Source organism: Echinops telfairi, unplaced genomic scaffold (assembly GCF_000313985.2).
Source record: "Echinops telfairi isolate 266 unplaced genomic scaffold, ASM31398v2 ScPeMD7_2010;HRSCAF=2546, whole genome shotgun sequence".
NCBI classification, from domain to species: Eukaryota; Metazoa; Chordata; class Mammalia; order Afrosoricida; family Tenrecidae; genus Echinops; species Echinops telfairi.
In genome coordinates this window covers 10,766,346-10,777,532 of record NW_022105908.1, presented here as the reverse complement: position 1 = coordinate 10,777,532, position 11,187 = coordinate 10,766,346, and the positions used below count along the sequence as shown (strand labels likewise).

The window sequence follows — 11,187 nt, the reverse complement described above, 5'->3', positions numbered from 1 at the left end:
TTTATATACAAGAGCAATTGTACATTAAGAAAACATCCCAACCCAATCCAGTCCAAGGCCATAGTCTGATATTAGCCCATATGCCTGGTACCAATCTATAAAGTCCTGTTCAGATTCACGAAACACATGCAATGAAGCCAAATGCAGGACGATCACAAGCCAGTGGGTCGAAAGTCTTTGGGTCCAGAGGTGTTGTAAACATCTCAGTGCTGGCAGGGGTCTCTCTGTGGCTTTTGCGGCTTCAGAGGTCTGGTTGCATCCATGTGGCTTGTCCGACTCAGGGCACGAGGGTAGTTCCATGTGTCTTGTCAGCTGCAATGTCTCCCAAGGAGTAAAGTAGTGAGAGAGAGAGTCTCTCCTGCCTCCAAGGAGGAAAAATTCCGGATTCCCCAGAATTCTTAGGAGAAGGCCATGCCCACACAAAGGCCTCATTGGCATTAATCTGATTAACAGGCTAGACTCCACCCCTACATTCTTAATCCTCAAATTGACAAATGATTATATAACTACCACAGACCACCCCTTGTCAATTTGACACATTCACATAACTCTGAAACCACATATAATTTTCAAACAATAGTATAACTCAATACCAATATCTGTGATCCTTGGATGTCTCCAGTGACCTCCAGTCAGCCATATGGTTTCACTTTATATCCACTTGTGATTAATGACCTGATCACATTACCTGACCATGTCACTTTGTAAGACAACACATCCTACTTGACCATGCCATCACTGTAAGACAGCCCTCAGAATCTGTGTGGTTCTCCACAGGTTTTGCCCAATTTTTAGATAGCCAGGAGATCATTAGAGAAAAAGCATCAGTAACAAGTATGAATTGCTTCATAAACAGATTTCCTTCTGATTCAGAGCCTGAACATATTCAAATAACTAAACTCAACTGTCTTTGAGTCAATTCCTAACTCATAGTGACCCTAGAGGACAAAGTAGAACTGCCCCTGTGGGTTTCTGAGACTGTAACTCATTACAGGTGTAGAAAGTCTCATCTTTCTTGCTCAGAGTACCTGGTGGATTCAAACTGGTGACCTTTCAGTTAGCACTGCAACACATAATCCACTACACCACCAGGGCTAATAAAAACATTATTGTTGTTAGAGGTGCCGACGAGCCAGTTCTGGCGCCATGCACACAATTGTTCTTATGTTTGAGCCCATTGTTACAGCTACTGTGTTGCACATGAAAAGTAGCTTTTATTTACTTATAAAAATAAGACTGTACAATTAGAAAGTTCTGTAAGGAACAGTGCCGCCTCAAAAGCTATGTGGGCAGAAGTGACTCTTCCTTGTACACCCTACTTTGTGCCATTGGTGGAGGCTTAAATGAGACCTGATCTACTGCCATTTCCCCCTGATCAGGTGGGTCACAGCAGTGAACTATTATGTGCCCACCTGGACATAGTTGACATGACTTCCTATACCAGCTATTTTATATCCCTAAGGGACTAATTGTATCAGTTTAACCTTAACTTTACCAAATTCAAAACTGCCATTGAGTTGATACTGACTCACAGAGTAGAACTGCCCCTTTGCGTTTCTAAGACTTTAAATCTTTACAGAAGACAGCCTCATCTTTCTCCCACGGAGTGATTAGTTGATGTAAAAAGCTGACATGAACAGTGACCCACTATATTACCACGACTCCTTAGAATATAGAGGAGGTACCCCAAAAGTTGATGAATGGTCTTGATTTGTGTAGTTTTATTATCCACAAGGCTATCAGAGCTTTCTTTTATATTTTTAATTCATTGTAAAAACACTGAGGATACCATTTTATGATCATCGAGACAGTAGTAGATTTAAGACAAATTATTAAAACCTACAGTTGAGGAGTTAGAATGTAAGGAGACTGTGCTGCAAGCAGCAAGCTATCAGAACAAAGAACATACCTGCTTTGTAGCTTGCCCACAGGTCATTTCAGGTACATGATCTTCCACAAAACAGTAGCAAGTTGTCCTTGACCATCAGATAATAGTCACATTTCTATCTTCAAAGTGATCTTTTTGCTTTTCAGTGGTAGCACTCATTTTCCAGAGTAGATTTTTCACATAAATAATAATAAACCTTTTGGAGGGAATAGGGAAATTGTAGCAAGCTAAAAAAAAACCTATATTTTAGCATGTAAAGTAGTTGCTGTCAAGGTGATTATAACTCTCGGTTACCTATCCCCACAAACCAAACAAGACCGTCTGAGTCGATGGTTAATTTCTCAGGCACTCGGCATTCCTTTGGTGGCTGCAGCCTTTGAGTATTCACTCACCTCTTGCTGACACACAGTGGCCATAGGAACAGTGCACATCAGTCACCTGTATGTAGTTCACAGTACCCCCTCGTACACGTTTGGCTGCCCTGATCGGTTTATTACTTTGTCTTAATTTGAAAAACACACTTTTCTCATCAATTTTGAGCCGACAGCACATTTGTCATTTTTTCCTTTCTTAATAGAAATAGACAGTTGCAATAGTCATTGCTTAAATTATTGCTGATATTTTGAAAGTTTTTAAGTTGCTCTAAGAGTTCTAACTGGAGATCACACTGTGTTTTTGTGTTTAAGGTGAAAGAGGAAAATAAATTCCCATTCAGTCAGCCGTGTGGTGCTGCCCCTTTCTCCCCGCTGGCCACTGCTCTCTTTACTTAGTAGTTTTTGGTTTATTGAATAAGATCCTGAGCTTTTTTGTTGCTAATCTTGCTGAGATTTGTGACCATTTTGGCATGGTCACTTTTTTCCCCAGGGATCTCACAAAGAGTCTACTCAATTAGCTGTATGATGGATGACCTTTTGTCTTTAGTCTTGGGACAATTTATTCTCTGTGTTAATTTATTGTGAAACTGTCCAATTAAGCGTAAAGCCTGAGGCATTTAGCTTGAGGTCATACTAAGTTGGGTTGTTTTTAAACATACAGCCATTAACACTTTAACATACTTCTATAAGCATTAATACTGAGTACATTGTCTTGCTTTTTATCTTTTAAGTAGCAAGTCTGTCCTATGCCCTCTGGCCAACCATCACTCCATCAGTCAGAGAGCTTTTTTTTCCGTGTTCTGTCTTCTCTAGTGCCAACATAAATTAGTTTCTGATCACCAACCCCCACCAGAAGTTTCCAGGGCTGGTCAAGGAGATGAAGAAACTGAAAAAGTACAATTGATGCAATATAAATAGGTCTGCCTTATCTACGAGTGAAGTTAGAGATCATGTGTAGATTGTGTCAGTGGATTTAGGGTGTGTGTGTGTGTGTGTGTGTGTGTGTGTGTGTGTACATGTACATAGAAAATCTTCCAAAAGTTTGTGGGAAAAGAATCTAAAAGATAATGGAATTTGCCCATGAACCTTTTAAAGCCCAGTAGGCCCTGCTCCATATTTATTTAATGATTTGAGCCATTGACAGAGAACTTTAAAATATGCCATCTTTTACCAAAGACCCCAAGTAAGGCATGTTGTCTAGAGTCCACACAGAGCTCAGTAACCACACACTTGGTTCTAGAGAAGTGGGCTTGTGGGCCTAAGCACTCAGTTGACAGTCCTCAACGCCTTTGTTGTGAGGCCTCTCTTGAGTTCAAATTAAAAGTTATTTCAGTTTGTTTTACTCTCAGCCATAATTCAAAAAGCTGTTGATTTTTCATGTCCTAAATAAGCAGGGTTGCTGTACGTCAGCATCATCGATTCACCGGCAGTGAGTTTGGTGTGGTTGGGGAATAAGTGTCCATTCTTGAGCAGGGTAAATCTGCCTACTTACTGCATGTCAGCATAACACAGCCTTAGTTGGGCCCTTGTTTGACAGTGAAACAGGACACACAGGTTTTGAAAACACCTCACTGACATATTTTTATTTAAATAATTAGTTTCACTTCAATTGAAAATATAACCTTTATTCTAAATCTTGTGTATCTACTGGTAATTTCGATTCTCACAGAGACACAGCAGTTTGACACTGTGAAGAACTTCCTTAAGTGTGTTAACATGGAGACGAATTCTCTTTTAAGTTCAGCACACGTACATAACCACACCACCCCTCCAGGGGGAAGAACAACAGAAACCAGGGGGGAAGGGAGACAACAGTCGGTATGAGATATGAAAATAATAATTTATCATCTATCAAGGGGTCATGAGGGTCGGGGGGAGGGAAAAAAGGAGCTGATGTCAAGGGCTCAATGGAAAGTAAATGTCTAGAGAAGAATGATGGCAACATATGTATAAATATGATACAATTTTTGTGTGGATTGTAACAAGAGTTGTAAGATCCCCCAATAGGATGATCTTATAATAAAGGGGAAAAAAAGGTTACTGTTCTTTTAGCTACAGTCTGAATGCTTTATGGAACTTAAACCAAAAGTGCTATGGGACTTATTCTGTCAGCTCTGTTATAGATGTATGATTTTAATACTCGGTCATTTAAGGCAGAATACTGTTTTCTACCCCAAAACCTGTACTTTAAGGTTTTCATTTCCTTGTTTAATTTTGGTTCTTGTTTAGTGTTTCTTGCCTTTTTATGTTTGCATTTCATGAATTCACTGGAATATTGCAATTCATTTCTCTCATTAAAAATACTTTTTCCTGTATTAAATCATAATATATACAAAAAGCACATTTGGAGCTTGTATTAATTAATGTGTGATATTTCTAAAATATGCTATTGCTAATGTTGTCTTTAATTTTCACAGCCTCAAGTACTACAGCCTTCCAACAGCCTTCCCAGATCCACAGACCACCACGCCCAGGGAAAACTAATAAAACCACAGCGTACCGAGGCCCACAGTGAATGCACTCCCCGGGGCACACATCAGAGAGTTGCACATCTGGACAAAAGCTTCACACGTGGCTTGCAACAAGAAAGCAAGTGTGGTCTGGTTGACCTGCCTTTGTCGCCAAGCCCACAGCTGACTAAGGACATGGAGAATAGTGTACCTTCTGAAGCAAACTTGAACATAACCGCAAATGCTCCAGAGCCTTATCATTTGGCAAATAATAACAGTAGTGACATACAATGTATACCCACTTCTCTGCAAACACCTTCTCAATCAAGTACAGCAGACCAGGTTAAAAGAGTTGTAAGAAATCAGTCTTCACCAGTGGGCCATGCATCAGAGCCCAAGGCCTTGCAAATTCCAAAGCCTCCCAGCTTGAATTCTTTGGTATCGCCTCCAGTCTCTGAATCTTCCCTAAGTAAGACTGACACTTGTAAGAAATCACCCCTAATCACACCCTGTAATTCATCAAAACTTCAGCCAACATCTAGTCAGACAAATCTTACAAATAATCCTAAATTGAAAGTGTCTAAACTCCGACCCCCTTCCAGCTCGTTCAAACAAAAACAAATAAGCAACCCCCGACTGGAGCCTCCAACTGTCCAGTCCAAGACAAGCATCCCAAGACCATTAACACGAAGAAAAGAGGTCGTGCAGACTATGAATGGTAGTTTTCATTCTGGGGATTGTTTGGCCACCAATCGATGCTCTCGTCTTCCGAAACCAAAGATACATTAAATACATAGCCATCTCCTGCCACTTTGCTTTTGTAAAACAAACTCATCTGTCCTGTAATATCTTTTCGTGCATTTTGCTACCACGGTGGAGATTCCATTGAAAGCCTGCAAATCTTAAATATTAAAACGTATTAAAGTGGGGAATGTTCTAGTTTGGCTCTTATATTTTATATCCAGGTTGAAGTACATACTGTTTGAATATACTTGTCTCAGGTAAACGCATATGTTTGCTTACCCAGCTAAGCAGCCTCTCAAAGGCTCTAATCATGTTATCCTCCCTCTGCCTATCATAAAATATATAGTACTCAACTATCAGGCAAGAAATATGCTTAGCTAATTCAGCCCTTTTAAGGTTGGTAGAGTGTCACCCTGGTAGCACAGTGGTTAAAACACCCTGTTGTGAACCACAAGGTCAGTGGTTCACACTTGCTAGCTACTCCTCAGGAGAAAGATGTGGCAGTCTGCTTCTGTAAAACGTGCAGCCTGGGACCCCCTCTCGAACAGTCCTACTCTGTTCTACAGAGTTGCTTTTGTTGTATGTAGGGTCTGTCTGAATTGTGGCTATGAGAAACTGTTTTCACTTGCCACTCCTGTGAATAAGGTTACTCTTTTACCTAACATGTTGGTGATGACGGAAGATGTCTGACCAGTATTTTGTATGACTCAGCGGTCTATGCAAAATCTCGGTGAAGAGTAAAGGAGATCAGGTCGATTTTCCTTTCCCCTGCTAGGATCAGCAAGATAGTGTTACTATTCACTCATTTACCTGAAAAATCTCCTAGGCTGAAATGTTTCATATTATATATGAATTGATTAAATGTTGCTTTAGCGTCTCCATATAGCTACTCCACCCCACACACCATTTGTTGTTTGTATTTGCTTCTGGGTAAATTTTGGAAAGAAAGCATAAGATGTATCTTATACCTATACCTAGGGGGGTATTTGTTTCTGAAATATGTTGGTGCTAGAGTTTACACGAAACTCTAGGCTTATGGATCCATGATAGCTGTTTTAAGATTTGACAGCATCTATTTTAAATTAAGTGTTTATTGTACTATTTGTATTTATTGACTTTCTGCTAATGTCTGAAGACTAATAATGGACTTGAAATGTTTGCACAGAAGTATGATGGACACATAGGGATTTAAGACTATTTTGTATTACAAAACCAGTTAAAATATTTTGGGAAAATTTATAAATTGTAAGTAAGACTACCTTGGGAAAATCTGGACTTGGTAATAGTTTTATTTTTCCTGAGTTTTCCAGGTTTCCCTTTTATGTTGTAGGATGTTTGACAATTTCTTGAAAAGTAGGCAGGATTTAGTAAGAGTAGTAGAAGTGCGAAGGATAAATTATGTACTATTAAAAGGTATTAAAAAGTGTTTCAAAGGCAATATGCTTATTTATTTTGCTGTGCTACAGAAAGTAGCTGGGGGTGGGGGAGTGGGTACGGGGACTCCAAGGGACCACAAAGTGCATGATGCTAATCAAGGTGCTGGCTACTTGTCAGGCCAGACCAGGCCGTTTGCCTCCTCTTCCCTGATCATGTCATTTTTAGATTGTTCACCTATGGCTGCTTTAAATGGAATAAATATATATATTTCAAACAGATAACCTTTCTAAGGCCAATTTTTGTCTTGATAAGCTGATCAAAATGAATCAAGAGGAACGATGGTTAAAGAGACAGTCACTCGTTTGCTACGGATTTTATTTAAAAGTGTATTGGTGAGATGGTCTGCCCCTTTTTTTTACGAGAGTATCAAAAGGAAATGCTTTAACAGAAATTCTGAAAGTGGCATTTGCTGCCATTTTGACACAAGTTTCCCTTAACCTATGAACAATTCAAGTGAATTCATCTTTGCTGAATAGAGCAACTGAAATCGAGTCTTCTTCTCGCTTGACGGCACTTCTGCAGAGAATCATCGAACTTTGGTGAGTTCTCACCCGGTTCGGACACTGGTAGCACAGAGTGATCAGGCATGTCGGCAAAGCCCCGTGGTTCCTGGAAACTGATTGTGAGCATGGCCGGTCCAGTTGGCGTTTGCAGGTGGACTTGAGGGTTTTTTAAAAAAACAAAGACTGGTCTCTGACATTGCAAATGGGATGCTATCTTCCGTATTTTTCTAAGGTAAAGAAGAAACGTGAAATTAGTGGGTTCTTGGTTTGTTTGGAATTTGGTAGAGACTTAGGGAATATGCGCACATCGCCCTTCATCTTTAGGGGGAAAGTTTTCTACTCTTAATTTATTTTTAACCTCTGAATCTGAGTGAAGTCTCTTCACATTCTACTTTATAAGATGTAGACTCCAGGAATTTGTTTATTCTATTTTTGTCCTCTTTTTTTCTCTCTCTCCCGGATGAATTTTCAGATATATCAACTTATCCGTTCAACCTGACTGAGCCATAATCATGAAAGAGGAGAGGCTCATTTAACTTACTTATAAAGCATAATGAATTGAGGAGAAAAAAATTATGTCAGATGCTTGCACAAAACAACTTAAGTTTTGCCTGCAGTTCTCTTGAAAAAACTGCAGGCATTTTCTCGTCTGCTCCTTAGTGAGTACATGTTCAGTCAGATCTGGAAGTGGGGGCTATGACTGGAGGTCACCTCAAATCTGCTAGATGGGTTTATGGCTTCTGTAAGTCATCTCCTCCACAGTCCTTGTGATTGGATGAAGACGGTTACAGTACATACATTTAAATTCCTGAAGATGAAGTTTTGTAGTGTATCTTTCCAATTTAATCAGAAATGATAGTCATAATATATAATAAAATGCAAAATGCCAATGCAACAGTATGTCAGTAATCCAATATGGTTGCTTAAAGTTCACATTTGTGAAAGAAAATTGAATGCAGAATTCTCTAGTTGGCTAGTAATAAGATAACTCATTAGTTCTTTAAAGAAAGAAAGCTTGGCCAAAGGAATTCATCAGTACAGGTGGGGACGATTTTAAGGCATTAAGTAAAAGATGTAGTTGTTTAGGTATTTTCTAATAACTGACACTAGCATTTTTCTGTTGGGGTCTCCTTGTCATTTGTGCAATATTTCCTGGTGTATTGACTACTGTTCATTGTATTTATTATAGATACTAAGGACCTTACTAAGTAGTTTAACAAATTAAATTTAAATATGAAACAGAATACCAGATTTGCACTTTAAATGCGCTTTCTTGCTTGGAGCTGTGCCTGAAGTATCAAAATGCCTCCCAATGGGTCCGGCGTCATTTGTGGAAATGCATTTCTCTGTCATTGTTGCTGTTTGAACATAATCAGTACAGCCTTCCACAGAACTACATCCCCGGCATGTCACTTTTCCCGTTAAAGCACTTAAGTTTTCTTTGAATATTCCATTGTCTCCATAAGTATCTTACTCCGTGTATCAAAGAAAATGTGATCCGCGCTTCTGTCTGAATGTTCTGGTGGCATAGTTGGTGGTGTAGACACAAGCTGCACTCGGATTTCTGCAGCCGTCATAATGGTTTCCTGGTCTCTCGTGGCCTGGGGCTGTACTTTGGACTCACCAAATAGGCCTGTGATCAAGATCTATAAAACTGCAGCGCTGTTTCAGTTTCCTCTCTATCTTGCACATTAGTTTTTGTGTTGCTAAATGAGCTGGAGTGGTTATGTTTGCATGCTTGCTTATGCACACATTTAATAATAAACTACGCTGTAATATAAGCCCCTGATGTTTTTCTCTGGGGATGATGGCCTTTCTATTTGTATTCATTCTGATGCTTGAATTCTATTTTCAAATGGTCTTTCCACATCTCCCTTTCATTTCTCTGCTGCAAAAATTTGAAAGAACATATTTGAATAAATGGCTATGATGGTAGATGTCAATCTCCAACTATGTCATGACTCAAAGAGACGTGTATTTTAATCTTCTTGGGGTAAAGCTTTCCTTGGTAAAACGCTGCCATAACAAATAATACTGACCTTAAGAACTTAAGTTTCTCCGTCATTACTAACTAAAACAAAAACACCACAATCTTTAATACCTGCAGTATTGTTTTCCATTGATTAAAAAAACTAGTTCAGAGTAAATACTGTATATTAGAATATGCCTGTAAAATGAATTATAAATACCAGATGTAAAATCTCTTGAAAATGTCAGTATAGTAAATAAAAATAAAGTTCATGATTATAAAAATGATCTTGTCCTTTTTGACATTGACTTCCATGGTGTACTTTTTAATCTGTTATCTTTTCCCCACAAAAGTTTAAAATATTGTTCAGTCTTTTTGTTTCGTTTTCCCGTTTTTTGACTTTTGTTTCACTCATTGCCCCTCATGAGCGTCACACCCCAAAGAAACAGCGATTGACTTGAGCAATGGTTGGTTCTGGTATGTTTTTTCTAGTACTTCCATTTCCATTTTAATAAGATACCTACTTTCTACTGGGTAGTCTTTTCAATATTGCTTATTCATATTATTCCATATTTTTCATGCTGAAAATCATTTATCGCCCCCCCCCCCACACACACACACACACAAACACCACCAACAACAAAAAAGCCCCAAGTGAATAGGAGTTAAATATTCTAACCTCCTTCCTTAGATTAGGTTCTGTAAATTTTGGAGTGTCTGGGCTGGGCGCTGTGCTAGCTGCTGGGTGTGTAGCATTGGATGGAACCTGACTCAACCCACAAGCTGTCGTTTGCTTCTGTGTCCACTTACAAGTGAAGCTTTTCCTACGTCCCTTGCACTGCAGCTTGATTTGAACCTAACATCACTTTTCGTTGACTTTCCCCTACGTGTTTATTCCTTTGCATTAGTCTCACCTTTGTTTATATTAAGTTCATTCTTGGCACAGGCCAGAACTCCAGCTGTATGAGGTATGTTTCCATACGCTGCCTTTTCTTCCTTAGGTGATGCATTATATTCCCCCCATCGTCTAAGTCACCTTCCCTTTTAGAACCTTGACCCGTAAGATCTCCCTTCTGATGTCTAACAGGCTTCCCCACCCCTTGAATAAGCATACACACTTTAGTATGCTCTCGTTGGTTTTCTTTTAAGTCTCAGGAGAAATTTAAGTCACTTTAAAGAGCCTTTCCCTCATCAGTGAATTTCTGACAATCTTCATGATAGCAGCTATTTGTACAGAAATTAAGAGAAATTGAGTGTTACTTCCTCACAGGCCTTACTCCGATTTTTCATAAAAATGCTATTGCGCCTTTCAAGATCCAGAAACATGAGCCTTTATGCGTTCCCCAAGTGCGCTCATGCGTTCACATCCATTTGAGTGCGACAGTGCTCTTAGGGTAACGGGGTAAACGAATACAGAATGGGTGTTTTCTGACTGCTGATCTGCCATCCCTTCACCTCAGCATTGTTGAAGTGTTTGCTGTAACCAAGCCTGAGCTGGGGCCTGTGGTAGAAAAAGAAAGTGAGTCTCATGGGAGAGGTTGGATTCCAGTAGGAGAGAGACCTCACAAAACCATGGAGGGGCTGAGTAAAGAAATATTTTGGATCGTAGATTAATTTCTAGGCTCCAAATCATTTTTCCTATGCAGTTAAGCACTTGATACTAGGATTTTAAAAGTCAAACTCAGTGAAATGCAAGCTTGTTGCTGTGATGTTAGCTATTATTAAGCAAGCCCTGAACCCACGGCATCCCTGGGCACAACAGAACTGCCGGATCCTACAACATTCCCGTGATCAGGCGGGGATCGAGCTGTTGTGGGAGCCA

The 11,187-nt window shown here is 39.6% G+C and overlaps 1 protein-coding gene across 5 annotated transcripts in view; it reads left to right on the top strand.

The window, feature by feature from the left end:
• The window catches only part of CCSER2 (coiled-coil serine rich protein 2), a 167,762-nt gene extending 158,110 nt beyond the window's left edge, over positions 1-9,652 (top strand). For 3 of the 5 annotated variants that reach the window (XM_045293352.1, XM_004712985.3, XM_045293353.1), the window contains one exon: positions 4,680-9,652. In XM_045293352.1, coding sequence (XP_045149287.1) covers positions 4,680-5,501 — 822 coding nt within the window. In that variant the 3' untranslated portion in view covers positions 5,502-9,652. The remainder of the gene's footprint in view (positions 1-4,679) is intronic. The other 2 variants (XM_004712986.2, XM_030886472.2) reach the window with 2 other exon arrangements.
• Positions 9,653-11,187: the final 1,535 nt, after the last annotated feature.